Source organism: Erigeron canadensis, chromosome 1 (genome assembly GCF_010389155.1).
Source record: "Erigeron canadensis isolate Cc75 chromosome 1, C_canadensis_v1, whole genome shotgun sequence".
Classification (NCBI taxonomy): Eukaryota; Viridiplantae; Streptophyta; class Magnoliopsida; order Asterales; family Asteraceae; genus Erigeron; species Erigeron canadensis.
In genome coordinates, this window is record NC_057761.1 from 29,314,589 (window position 1) to 29,329,514 (window position 14,926).

The 14,926-nt window shown below is 34.5% G+C and overlaps 2 protein-coding genes across 2 annotated transcripts; one reads left to right on the forward strand and one right to left on the reverse strand.

Moving 5' to 3' along the window:
* Positions 1-208: 208 nt before the first annotated feature.
* Positions 209-6,071, forward strand: LOC122580099 (protein NEDD1). Its single transcript, XM_043752376.1, has 10 exons — positions 209-509; positions 606-718; positions 1,525-1,785; positions 1,913-2,017; positions 2,713-2,778; positions 2,885-3,106; positions 3,181-3,684; positions 4,170-4,724; positions 5,059-5,238; positions 5,651-6,071. Exons 1-10 carry the CDS (start codon positions 353-355, stop codon positions 5,756-5,758), a joined length of 2,271 nt encoding a protein of 756 aa, XP_043608311.1. The 5' UTR covers positions 209-352; the 3' UTR covers positions 5,759-6,071.
* A 608-nt stretch (positions 6,072-6,679) lies between these two features.
* Positions 6,680-14,061, reverse strand: LOC122604541 (folylpolyglutamate synthase-like). The gene is made up of 16 exons (XM_043777428.1): positions 13,904-14,061; positions 13,597-13,751; positions 12,211-12,276; positions 11,060-11,169; positions 10,682-10,742; positions 9,943-10,026; positions 9,751-9,807; positions 9,619-9,679; positions 9,258-9,304; positions 9,057-9,134; positions 8,794-8,958; positions 8,431-8,700; positions 7,970-8,048; positions 7,413-7,565; positions 7,103-7,260; positions 6,680-6,989 (listed from the first exon to the last, which is right to left on the reverse strand). Exons 1-16 carry the CDS (start codon positions 13,911-13,913, stop codon positions 6,930-6,932), a joined length of 1,614 nt encoding a protein of 537 aa, XP_043633363.1. The 5' UTR covers positions 13,914-14,061; the 3' UTR covers positions 6,680-6,929.
* Between the last annotated feature and the right edge of the window lie 865 nt (positions 14,062-14,926).

Genomic DNA, 14,926 nt, shown 5'->3' on the forward strand with positions numbered 1-14,926 from the left:
TCTTCAAATTTGGTTTAACATGCGAATGAAAATAGTGTTATCTTAGAATTTGGTTTAACATGGAAAAGAAAATAGTTATCTTAAATTTTTAATTTCATTTTCTTCCCCCGAAGTACAAGGGCGCCGATACACTCAATTTTCTTTTTGAAATTTATTTCATTCAATTACAGAAATCAATAATTATAAAATTCAAAAATCAATTAATAATAATCACGATCCTTTTACCTTCAATTTGGCTCTGTACCAAATTCAAATTCCTTCTAATTTTTTTATATATGTATATTCATCATCTGTATCTATAATCTATTACAGTAAATATCAAACCCTAATTTATAACAATAAACCTCTAAAAATGAGTTTCAGTGATCCAGCAATGTCGTTATTGGCCGCTAGCGGCGGCGACACCGTGAAACTTTTCGATGTATCCGTGGATCCCGGAGATCCTTGTATTCTCAGTCACACGCCTTCGCCTGGCTCTCAAGTTAATTCTGTTAAATGGAATCATACTAGTAAGTTTTTTTTTTATTGTTTTTTTTTTTTTTTTAATTTATATTAATTATATATTTTTTTTAAAAATTGATAATTGTTGTGAAAAATGTGGATAGATTTGGTGGTGGCAAGTGCCGGCGACGATAAGAAGATATCGTTATGGCGAAAAAACGGTCAGAGTATGGGGACTATTCCGAGTGCTGGTGCTGATAGTGGTGACAATGTTGAGGTCGGTTCGATATTCGGTATTTATGTAGTTTTTATACGGCTGTTTAGAATTGTTACTTGTAATTGAGTTAGTGAGTGAATGGAACTGCATTATGCTTAATTTACTTGGATTTAGAGTTTTGAAGTTTGTGGATTGCGATAAGTCGGTAATTAGGCGTCCAATGTGCCATTTTAGTTACGGAAGATGACCGCCTAGACTAATAGAAGCTAAATGTTTATCTTTGCAATTGTATTTTTATATCTGTTATCGTGTCTGTATATGACCTTTCAACCACTTTATACACCTGCTTCTTTGCAAATCCCATTTTTTCACAACTTGACCGCTTCCACCAGAACAAATGTCACGAGATGCCTTAGTACTAAAGTTGAAAGTGAATATAAACTCCTGCAAGTAATTACACAAGCATTTGGTCCTTGGTTAAATAGAAAAGTTCTTTGGTGAAGTTGGGATCAGTTGGTTGGGCGACCATCTGAGAAGGGTGTTGGGTGAGCTTGCTTGGTATAACTTCATATGATATGCCAGTTGGGATTGCCAGAAAGTTAACCGTGTGGATGAGTTGGTAGTATGTTTCTTTTATCTTTAAGTATTAGGTGACAATGAAGAAGGAGGAGTTATTTGTATTCTTTCTCTCTGGTTTCTGGTCTTGTTATTTCATCTGTCACATAATGATTACATCTTTGCATGAGGAATGCTGCTATTAAAGCTGCAAGACTATGTCTGTTATTGGACTTTTTTGCGTTCTTTTTGGTCAATTTCTCAATTTTATTGAATGATGTCTGACCAAATGTTCGTGTAAATACTTGCAGGAGTCTATATTCACTATCAACTTTAGTACCAAGGCGTCTCGTTACATTTGTTCGGGTGGAAGTGGTCAAGTTGTGAAAATATGGGATTTGCAGAAAAGGAGGTGTATAAAGTGGTTGAAGGGTCATACAGACACAATTACAGATGTCAAGTACAATTGCAAAGATGAACATTTAGCTTCTATTAGTCTTAGCGGTGATCTTATTATTCACAACCTTGGTTCGGGTGCAAGGGCTACTGAACTCAAAGATCCTAACGGGCAGGTGTGTCTTCTGGTTCATTTCCCAGCTGTCTCAAAACCATTAAGAATGTCTGTTCTTATTGGTGTCTGTAATATATATACTTCTGTTTTCTGATTTGCTCGATGTTTGTATGATGGTTCAAGCTCAGGTCCTGAGGGTGCTTGATTATTCACGGATTAGCAGGCATCTTTTGGTGACAGCTGGTGATGATGGTTCTGTTCATCTCTGGGATACAACCGGTCGCAGCCCAAAGGTTAATCTTTACGAAAATTTTTTATAGAAAAAACCTCCCACTACTTGCTTTGTTCATTTAGGCCATTCGTTTGTGATTCTGAAATTTCTTGATGTTTTTGGAGGATCTGTACTAAAAAAATACTCATGATCAGACTTGATACTAAACACATCTGTTGTTTAACCTGTATGCAAGATTGAAATGTCACACCTAAATACCTAATTGGTTATGCAGCGCTGTTATGCTTTTAGTAGTCATATGTACGTGTGTGGGCAATGCCAGTTTTTCAATCAATATATAAACTATAAAGCACTGAAATGGGTGTGTGGGTAGGAACTGTTTAAAATACGTAAATCTTGTTCGAATGTCACATATTTGTATTCTTAATAAGATGAATACCTATCTTTGTAACTTAATATCATCATATTATTCATATAGATACATATTAATCAATCAAGCTTAGTTGAGTGCCTCATTGTACAAATACATACACAACAAGCTTTGAAATAATACAAAGAAATATCAGGGCAAGTACCTGTCATTTTTAAATAATAGCAGAGAGGAAGAGCAGAGTCTAAGAAAAAATTGTCAAATCTTAAATTCTAATCATCTAAGCAGTATAAGTGGAAATATGTTTAACAAGCATACATATAAGATGTACTCGCAATGCTTTAATTCACACTAACATCTTATGCGGTTAAATTTTCAACATGCAGGTCTCCTGGTTAAAGCAACATTCCGCACCAACTTCTGGTGTTAGTTTTTCACCATCAAATGACAAGGTTTCTTCTAGTTATTATATTCTGCCTGTTCAATGATGAAATGTTATGTGAAGAATATTCTGCATGGATTAACAAACCATCTTATATAAGTGTTGGCTTTTGGCAGATGATCGCTAGTGTAGGATTAGATAAAAAGCTGTACACTTTCGATTCAGGATCAAGAAGACCCTCATTTTGCATTCCCTATGAAGCACCGTTTTCTTCAGTGGCATATAGAGATGATGGATACACACTGGCAGCTGGAACAACTACAGGCCAGGTGGTATTTTATGATGTCCGAGGAAAACCACAGCCGTTTACTGTTCTTCGTGCTTATGCTAATTCTGAGGTAATAGCTTTTCTTTTTTTTTTTTGGTTTGCAAAGATTATATATTTCATAATTTAAACTCAATGTGTATGTAGGCTGTCACAAGTTTATGCTGGCAAAGATCAAAGCCATTGTTGGTGAATGAAAAAAGTTGCACACCTGATATGGCCCTCATGGGAGGTACTGTGGATGATTCGATCGTGATGCCAGATCCACTTCCATCAGCAACCACATCTACTACTTCAATGATTGGGTCCCGGAGTTCTGCTCGTCCTGGTCCCTCCCCAGAATCTGCCACCTCAGTAACAACTAGTGCTAATGATCCATATGCAGGAGAAGAAACACCGCTGAGAAGCTCAGTAAGAGCTGGTGGATTGCCTAGATTACATGCCCCACGTGGTTATAATCACAAGGATGACATGGAGGTGTTTTCTCCACTTGTAGAAGTTCAACCAATCACACCGTCGTTTGATAAATTGTTTGAAGATAAGAAGTCTTTTCTGTTGTTCCCTTCATCAAAGAGACTTCCTCTTTCAACAGATGTGGGTAGTGATCCTCAGTCAAGTTTTGATTGGAAGCCTCCCTCAACTTTGATGCAGGTTTGTTAGTCATCCACATTGATTTACACTCTATTTTGTAAATCAAATTATTCAGTGTAGTTAATAATATAGTTTCTGATATATATCTTATTATGTAAGTTTATATTTCACAAAAGCATCCAACTTTGGGAAATCTTTTTTTTCAATTGACTTTGTTTTCACCCATAAAAGAATTAAAATACTAAAAGGTTCGCTCGTAAGCTAGTTTTCTGATGCGATGTTAGGAAAAACTAAAGTTGGTCAAAGTTAGGAACTTAAGGACATACCAGCCACCACATTGTTATTTTGATGGGTGCTCAGGGTCAGATATGTTGATTGTTAGAGTTTATTTATCGCTGTAAACAATGATTGAAAGTTTGTTGCCTTAAATAGAGATGAAACCGAAGCATTTTACCTTTATATTGCAAATACCCATTTTTTAACCAGCAAAACCCTTGTAATATGGTCACGTTGAAAGCTGATCATGTGTAATCATAATAACACAGGATGCCAACCGAACTCCAGTCTTTCAACCAACATCTTCTCCTGTATCCTCAACAACCGATGAATCGCCTTCCATTACTCCACCAGAAGCTTGGGGCGGTCAGAGAGCGTCTGAAAATATTGCTCGGCTACGGCATGGGAGTTCTCGTTTTTCCACATTGGCATCTTCTTCAAGTTCTGGATCCATGATGGCTGGGCTTCAAGATCTTAGTTTGCCTTTAAGCCAGACGGGTATTAATTTCCGAGTCAGGGACAACTCTTCTAGTCAAGAGAGTCTTTTAGCCTATTCTGATGCCCCGTTTGGTTCATCAATATCGCTTGGTATGAGAGGCAATATGGAATCTTCTGGATCAGCGTTGACCCAAACACGAAGACCTTCAAGTTATGCTGAGAGAATAAGCACCACTCCATCCTTTAGTGACGGGACAGCCAATGCTGTGGGGTCCCCAAAACTTAAGAAAACAGGAGCTGAAACAAGAGAAGATCTTTTGAATAGCTTTACACCAAGGCATGAGATCTCAGCTGTCACGGAAGCGGCTATTCCTCCATTGTTGAATGTAAGATAGTCTCTGTATCTTCACCCCTATTTCATGAAAGTATTATGGTTTTTACAAAAGTGTCGGTGTTTCTATGTCTTCATTCCCTGAATTATCAAACTTTGTGAAACACTAACTTGATTGACTATGTGATTTTTACAACATCAAACAACAGAAGTATGTTCAAAACCTGTTGAAACACAAGTGTTCATGTGATTCTAATTGTTCCAATATCATAGAATCAACTTCTAAAATGCAAATCTAAATACCCCCCATTTAAATGATATGATGCTGCTTTATGGGCTGACTAGGATTGGCGTAAGTGGCTTAATATTCCCTTTGATTTTTTTGACAGGGTATGGATACACAACCCCAGAGAGCACCTTTGCAACCAAATTCACAGCAGGGATCTTCCTTCTCACTTCAACTATTCCAAGGCACTCTTGATGAAGCTCTTGGTTCATTTCAGAAATCCATTCACGAGGATGTTAGAAATCTACATATAGAAGTTCTTAGGCAATCTCATATGCGCGAGGTATGTATGATGTCTCAGATCTTTGTAGAGGTGGCAAAAGGATGGGTTTGTTAAGGAGTCAAAATGGCCCGATTTGGGTTAATTGAAAATATTTTGCAAAATTAAGTCGTGTATAATGATTGGCATGTCAAATATGAACACAAAATTCGTATCCTCTTAGTAATGATCTTATTTCAGAATTAAATGATATAGGATGTTTTATGCATTTAAAATACATTAAGGGTGACTTTCCACCTGTTTGACCCATTTAACCTGTTTTTTTTTGGCAAACTAGTACTTGATTTGACCTGTTAGAGTAGAAATGAAACATACCTTGATTCAGTTCATTCATAAGTAAATGGCTTGAAAGATAGTTATATAATATGTAACTTTTTTGTTTTTGCCACTCATTATTTATTGATTCTCTCTGTAGATGGAAATGTCAAATGCAATGAGCTCAATTTTGGAAGCACAGGCAGAGCTTATGAAGGAAATCAAGTATTTACGCAAGGAGAACCAGGAACTCCGACGGCTATTGTGAGGATTAGCCATTTACTCGTGTGTCTTCATAGTTAAATTGAGTCCACTTTTTGGTTTATTGTATTTCGCTTTCATTGCAAACTAGCCATTAGCCATCTCTTGTGAAAATTCAAAAAAGGGCTAACTGAAGTTTTTAAAAAATTAGGAGTTTTGGAAAAAAAATTAATATAGTATTTGTTTTGGATTTTGACAAGAGTAATGGTTTTGTGTTGTAATTTGTAAATAGTATGTGAGTGGTACAACGGTTTGAAAACTCGAGTGCTCTTTTTGAATATGATGAGTGATGGCCCTGATGGCCTGATTTACTTTACGTTTATGAAAGTTCATGCATATGATTTAGTGCTGACTATGCTATTCTTTAGGGTATCTGATGATTCCTTAGAGGTGGTTGATTTTGATCCCTCATTGGTTATTGAGAAATTAGAATATGAAGTTTTTTCCTTTGTATAGGAGTTGTATATTTTACACATCTTTATGAAGTCTGGAAAGATTCTCAAATAATATCATGCATCATTCAGTTTTTTCCAAATTTCCAATGCCTGTTTACAGTCCTTACTCAGACCTGAGCAAACTCCCCTCTTGATCATGTAACATGATTATACTAATTACTTAAGATTAGCATAGTACGGTCTTTCTATAATAAAAAAGCTAGAAAAGAGCAGTGAAACTAGTTATGACACATGACCCATTGTTTCATGGTTTGGTGTCTGGGTTGAATCTATAACAATGGGCCGGGCCGGTTCATTTGGGACTCAAACAGGTTAACTCGGGTCTTGGGATTCAGTGTTTCATGCACACCCCTATGAGTATGCGCAATGACACTTGGTCAAGTAACACGCTCTTCACATGCGCCAGTTAGGTGCTGATGAAGAGTTTTTAATGAATATATTTTACCTTGCTAATAGAAATAAAATACTTGCAATTTCTCTAATGTATTTCACAGTTCTATATCATCAAGGTAAAAATACTTTTGAGACAGAATAAATTTCTGGTAACAAATCTAGGACCAATACTGTAACTAGAATACACAGTAACATTATTATGACTGGAAACAGAGATTACAATTAATACATGATCTTTTGTATGTCAATTTAATATTTGAACTGGTCTTTGTTCGTGCCTTCGTAAACTATGAATCTTGAATCTTTCTATAGATAGAACCATTTGTCAACTTATTTCTTCACTAGTTTTATGACATCTCCCACCAAATGTAAAGAACCAGTCACCAACACCTAATATGGTGAAGAAAAAACACACACGTGTCGAGTAAATGGATGTTGCAGAGTGAACAGGCTTATTAGGTTATGTAAAGGGGTGAAAACTGAAAACCACTATAAGGATGTACCTGCAGCCGAAAATACTCATTTTGTTTGACAGTATCTCTTAACCATTTCATAGCCAACGGGAGGGATGAGAAAACCATACTGTTTTTGCAACTTATAGCGCTCATCCCTACATTATCTCTGTCCTCCTTGAAAACAAGGTCATCATTTTTAGAATTTCCTGAAAGTGGAACATATGAAACTTCAGAGTTTTAGTAAACTTATGGAACCAAACTCAAAATTCCTGTATAGTATAACCACCTTTTGTTTTTCATGGTAGTTGGCCTTGATTAAATTTCTTGTAAGAAGTAGCAATGTAAAAGCAACCCATACCTCTTGTACGGCAGATAATGTTCTCCCATGCTCTTTGAAGTGTTAGTTGCCATGACAGGTCAACTTGAGAATTGGTTGGTGGCAGGGAGCTAGATCCAACTTTGGTATATAGTGACATGTTTGGTACAAATAATGCCTTTTTGAAGTTTATACCTAAAAGATCAGTATTCCTTTAAATCATACAACCCTTACATGCTTGTAAGTTCTCAAAATAACCAAATTAATCAACCCAAAATGAAGCCAGAGACTCACAGCGAAGAGGCAAACATACATAACATATGTCTGTATTTGAGAAAGCTTTAGTAGAAAAATTAGGTGTCAAAGACGATGAACTTTATGAGTACATATGAAAGCTTAAGTACTATTAAAGAATAAAGATACACTTTGGGGACTTTCAGTGCATTGGACCCACTTCCTCTTAGTCAATCATTTTTACCTAACGGGTATTGACCTCTTACAAATAAATCATACTTAAATCGACCCAGGAATAAGTAAATGGTTGAAACAGTCACCTCTATATCAGCCAATATAAGTGATGCGTGTTACTAAGATATTACCATGATTAGCACATGTGTCCAGCAGCCGTGGAAAGAGCAATTGTGGGTCTCTCACTGACATGCAATTAAACAACAATATCTGCATTTTCAGTCAATTTAAAACGATCAAAGATTTGACAAATGTATTTCAAAAACAGAATTAGTAACACGTTCCCATGTTAGCAAAATGAATATTGAAGCTTGTGCCAGCAATAAGAAGTGGTAATGTCAACCCATTAAGCTATGAGCTGGTTGATTCTGTTTATATTTCATCTCTAACAAGTGAAATGAGTATATTAACCCGCGAAAATAAATACAGGTCAAATGGGTTGAAATTCTCTCAACTCTATTTTTAAAGCATGCAACCTACTAAATTACCTTATATAAGAGATAAGATTATAATTGTAGTAATATACTGTAATCACTATCCTTTTTATTTTTTGAAACTGGATGCATATTTCAATATTCAAGTTGTATCTAACCTGTGTAGAATGCTTTTTGGAGTTATTACTAGTGCTATTATGTGTAAGTTCATCTGAAACTCTGGAATTATGTAACTTCTGATCTTCTTTAACCGCAAGGGAATACCAATTTGCACAAACTTCCATGCTTTCAGGACTATGTGCTCCATCCAAGTAAAAGACCAGATCTCCTGGACTTTGAATATCAGACAACTGGTCAGGAACGATCTGGGCTCGTCCTTGTAAATTTGCTGTTGTTAACCCTTTAATGAATGGCTCTGACAAAGAGCTCTGTATGTGACCAAAAACAATAGGACTGGGAACAATTAATTCATCATATCAACATACAAAAAGAAAGGTTGCTTCCTGTTTTATAAAACTTACAGTTTGACCCATGGAATCGAATTCAAGATGACCGGTCCTTTGAAGCCACGTGGAGCTTAGCATAATGGCAAGCCCTGCATTTACATATTGATGCTCGCCTGCAAGCCCGAGATGTAATCCATTTAGCAAATTACCGTCCAACTGCTTTGCCACTTGAAGGGGCACCTGTAATAATAATTCGCGATAAAGTACATTGTGGTAGCTTTCTGGAGAAAGTATTAATAAACTTGAATTGACTGACTGTTAGGAGAGACTGAACTTACATCCAACTGGGAAGCCTTATCTTCAAGTACCTGCATGGCTTCGGGTGGTTGAGAAACGGTAAATGCGGGAACACCTTTCTGTACAAAAACCATAGAAATCAAGCATCTCCATGAGGAAGAAAATGAAGAATATCTCCTTAAAGATAAAAACTTGTAATCAAATTCACAATGTAGCAAAAGGCACATCATTTAAAGAAGCACCTTAAAGATGCCAGCCTTCTGCCCTGCAATTGCTTCAAGAGTATTTCCTGATCATTGATATTTATACAGATTATGAGTACTTGTCAACATTTGTGCTATCTTTAAACCCTATAGCTATACAATGTACGAGGTACCAAGATACACTTGAATCAATTACATTATAGAAAAACATACTGAACTGATTGTTAACAAAGTGAACTCATTTTAGGTTACACAAAAGCTGAATGATACCAGGGTACATGATACAAAATTAATCATAATGCTTACCGCCAATATCAAATCAGAGTTATTTTACAAAATCAAAGAAGTAACACCAGCCGAAAGAAACTATTTAAAAATACAGGCTATGCGGACAACTTACCAAGGATTTCCATATGATCGTACCCTAGTGGTGTGATACCACATACTATAGGAGTCTGAACCTGAAAAATTGTCCATCATATTAGATATATTTCTTCTGTATAACATATGATGATCCCAAATACATGCATACCACATTGGTTGCATCAATCTTTCCTCCTAATCCAACTTCAATAACAGCAACATCTACCTGCAACCAAACACTACGAATTTCAGTAATAAAATCATGATAATGATCACATTTATTTCCTTGGTGTGGTAGTGGGGGAAGTAGGTAAGTGTTTTGTACAGACATGAAGACGCTGTTAAGAAATTGCTCACTTACTTTCTCTGCTGCGAAAATTTTGAAAGCAAGTAAAGCAAGGAAGTGGAATAAGGTCGGCATTGGCATATCGTCATTACATTTTGCCTGCATATGGTAACACAAACAAGTTAAAACTAGACAAGCAATACCAAGGAATGTAAAAAAATTTAAAGTTCACACAGTTTATCATAGCTCATTAGTCATAACAAAAGTAAAACACATTAGCAAACTTGATGATCGCTAATCGGAAATTTGTGGCCATGTTACCTCTAAGATCAGTGAAGCTATATAAGTTAGAATAACAAAATCTCGTTTATAAATAAACTACTAATCTCTTGAATTGTTCTCATAAAACCTTCAAACAACAAGAGCTTTCCAACAAATTCTTATTTTGCTTCTGGAAGTTGAACAAATATTCTGGAAAGCATGAAAACTACTACTCCTTCTGCCCCATGAGTTATAAAAATTGCAACAATGATTTTTTGCAAATAATTAAGGATCTTTAATGTCAATCTATCCAAAGTCACCCTTAACAAAAATTTCTTTCTTTTCTTATAATGTTATTTCAGACTTAAATATCTAAGAAATATAATCTAAGAGGACTTTCAGTTAACTGGACCAAAAAGGCATCTCAAAGTACAGACAAAAGAATGAACATCAAATGGGTAGAGAATAACCATAAAAAGGTATAATATAGAAGCATGAGAAGAGTTATCATGGGTAAATTACATTCATACTATACATAGATTAGAAATCATGCCTTCAGCCTATCCCAACACCACCAGAAGTATACCAAAAACTTCTCTTTGCAGATGTCCTCGCTGAAATGGAAGAAAAATGTGAAATTTTAGCCTTTTAGTGCCATTAAATTACTACTGTGACAGAAAATCAGTTGTCATATTCCAACACACCATACGTAAACAGATAAAACCACCAAGATTTATCGATATTTATATCATATCTATGTTGATGGAGAGGTTCCATGAATCCTATGTATATTAAACTGGTCACTTCAGTAACATGATATTAAGCCAAAGCCAGTTTAGTATGCCAGTAGTTGGTTTATTCACATTTTAAGAAACGAAGTCCCGAAAAAACAATATTGCGTGAACTACAGTTAAAGGATCCAAAAACTCACCCATCTAACCGAAATCTTTCTCTTACATCAATGAGGTGAGGCGATGTAAAGAGGCCAGTGTGAAAGCCACAATTGCGCAATATAGCTTCCGTGAACACACACGTTGATCCCTGTGAAAAACCCAGATTTAGACACAAATCAAATTAACACCAAGAACAAACATGAAGTTGTCTCTCGGTAGGTAGATTGTTCCACATTAATATACTCTGAGATTCAAAAAGAAAGAAACAGAGTAGACAAGTTCACTCGTGGTATAGTGAGATTCTGCCTTCAAACTGAAAGCGTATGTGCAGACGAAAGCCATCATAGGAAGGTTTTTCAAACCTCTTGATCTGATCAACTTCTAAAAGATTGATTTCATCGATTCTCTTTCATTATATATTTAAAACACTTTCAGATAGTAGCTATAATAAACTACGAAAGCACCGACTGTGTCCCTCAAGTCCTCAACAAATGGATACATAAATTACATAGCTTTGGTTGTGATCATTTGAAAACTAAAACTTTCGTGAAAACTAGAAAACTGGCCAAAACACACTGTGATCTGATTTTAACACAATGTGTTATTATTTTTATTTTTTTAGAAAACACATTGTGTTAAGTTCACATCACAGTGTGTTTGAACAATTTTCTGATTTTCACGCGATATCAAAAACACACTGTGATTTAAAACTTAACACAATGTGTTTTTAGATTACACAATAAAAACACATCGTGAATGTGTTTTTAGAAAACACAATTAAAACAAATAGTGTTATATTCAAATCACAGTGTGTTTTGACCAGTTTTTTAGTTTTCACAAAAATTTTAGTTTTCAAATGAACATTTCACTAGGTATATAATCAAGATATATGCAAGTGCAACCCGCGTTATTTATCACATTTGATAAACTCACATACAGATATGTTTGTATAGCAAAAGATTAGTTTCTGTCAGATATAAACCATTTTAAGACGGATGTTACCAAAGGAAATACGAAAATCCCTCTACCAATGGCAACACTAACAAAACAAAAGGAACGGATTATCATAATGCATATGCACATACATACATGCTTATACACAAATACAAATCCAATCTCACACAATTCATCAAACAAGAACTTCTACATCAGAAGTGATAACTAAAACGAACAACCATCAAATTATCACCTTTCCTTTTGTGCCAGCAACATGGATGATCTTCATCTGCGAAATCGGCTCTTTCAGCTCTAAAATCTACAAAGATAGCAAAAGCGGAAACCATACATCATCTAAGCAACTTTATAACACTCATCTTTTCCTTTTTTTTTTCTTTTGGTTCCAACTCGAAAATGACTTTCTTTATCTTTTCTCGTCTATTCCATTATTTTTCCTATGAGCCCACTTATTTTTTTTTTCTTAACTTTTAAACTCAAGAATAAGCGTATACATAAAAAAAAACCTGTTGAAAAGTGCTTTTTACCATTTCCAGTGATAACTTTCTGAAGAAAAAAATCTTAAATGAATATGTTTTTTAAATTTCAAGTTATCCATAAAAATTCCCCATTTCTACAACTAAACAAAACCGATTCCATAAAAAAGCTAGTACAGATTGTTAGCAACTTATCAGATGCAGCACTTTTTACTCTTTTATGGTTCCTAACTAACTAGTTACAAAAAATACTTATACATACACATGTATGTATGTATAGGTCAATCTTCTTTTAGGAACCTTTTTTAAATTATGTATGATATCACATGTTTTTTAAATTCATTCACATGTAAAAAGCTATAAAAGTTCATATCGTAACATACAAATTTTACGATAAGAGGCATATATATACATAGGGAAAATGATCCGTACTGCAGACTTTACCTAAGCTTAGGTACTACCACATTAAAAAAAGTTACATATTAAACCTTTGAATTTAATAAACATACATAACCCCCCTGAATTTTACATAAACTCTCCCTGAATTTTACATAATCCCCCCCTGCTTTACCTAAGATAGGTACTGCTTGCTTTACCTAACCTTTCCACATATACATATATATATATATATATACTATCCTATAAAGCATTTTGCCCTTTTTGAAAATCTAAATTCTTGATTTGAAGTACCTAAAATATTCCTCTTCTTAATTCACTAATTTAAACATCCTTAGCTAATATACTTATAATACTTTTAAATCCCAACCACTCATTTTCTTCTCTTTTCTCAAATCTCAACTACTCATTTTTTTTCTCTCTCCTCCATAAATCATTTTATTCATCTAATTCATTCAATCAAAATCCTTTATCTTAAGAACCGTACATCGATAAATTATAAAAATTGTATGGGTGTTCTGAAAATTTCATGCTCATTCATTAGAGAAGTCATTCGATATACTTTCGACGAATTTTTAAATGCGAGGACGAACCCGTACGGATAAAGCATTTGGCTATCACACCCTATGACTTATCACCTCCTATGACCTATCACCCCTACCATCTCACCGCCGCAATTCGTGTATATATATATATAAGTAGTTAGTTAAAATGTGAATAGATAGATAGATAGATAGCAAGCAAGAAACCTGAAGATAGTGGAACATCCGGTCGAATCGATTATCGACAACAGAGACATGAGAACGATTTTTTTTGGTAATGAGAGAGGACAAAGCATCCATGGCATCATCATATGATGATGAATGTTTACTGCTAGTATTAGATCCAGATTCACCTTGTTCACCTATACATACACAGATATATATGTATACATAATATACGAGTAATAACAATATAAGTTAATTTATTTATGTTTGAGCTGATAGATATTAATTTTAAACCGTGTATATAGATATGTGAATTGAACAAAATGAATAAATAAATAAGTAAATATACCTTGTGACATGTTTTATTGGCGGCGTGGATTGAAGAAGGAAAAGATTGTGGTGTGGTGTGGCGATGGAGGGAAGACACTTTTTATTGTATTGCAACTTCCACTAGAAAGAAAATGGATTTTTTAAATCTCTTTCCCTTTTAGAGTTATTTTCCATTGTCCCAAATGGAAAATGTTATACTCCGTATGTATGAATGGGGCGCCAAACCAACCGAATAAATTTGTTGATTATATGTTATTTCATTTAATTTAATAAATAGTTAAACAATATAAATTTGTTGGAAAATTTTAGTTGTTCATGTTTGTTTGTTAAAAGAAATGAATGAATATAAATGAACAGTCACATAAGTATTGTGATTCAAATTGAAGGATGAGTATAAATATGAATGAACAATGATATAAGTAAAAAGTAAAAGTTAATAAAGTAAAGTAACTCTCAATGTTGTTTTTCATAGGTTTTAGGTCCTAATATTGTTTTTTGACGGTATACGTGAGAGGTTGAGATGTAAACAACCTTACCCCTACCAAAGGTAAAGAAACTACTTTTAGATCTACCAAAAGGAAAAAAAGTACCTCCAGCCTTACTAGGCATGCGAATCGAACCCTTGAACTCTGTCTCCAGAGGCAATGGAACTAAAATTTATTTATTAAAATTTTTTTACTAAAATCTATCTTATCATAAAGATATATATTATAATTAAAAATATTTTATAGGTAAACAAAGAAACACATTCAGATTAACATAATTGAATAAATTTCATGAATAAATAATTAAATATTCATAAAAATAATTTAATAAATAAGAAGTGCATTTTTGTTCCTGTACGTATATGTTTATGGGGTAAAGCATGCAGTACCTATCTTAGGTAAAGCAGGGGGTGATTATGTAAAATTCAGGGGGAGTTTATGTAAAATTCAGGGGGGTTATGTATGTTTATTAAATTCAAAGGTTTAATATGTACTCCCTCCGTCCCATTTTAGTTGTCATATTGACTAACTTTGACCGTAAATAACTTTGTTTGTGT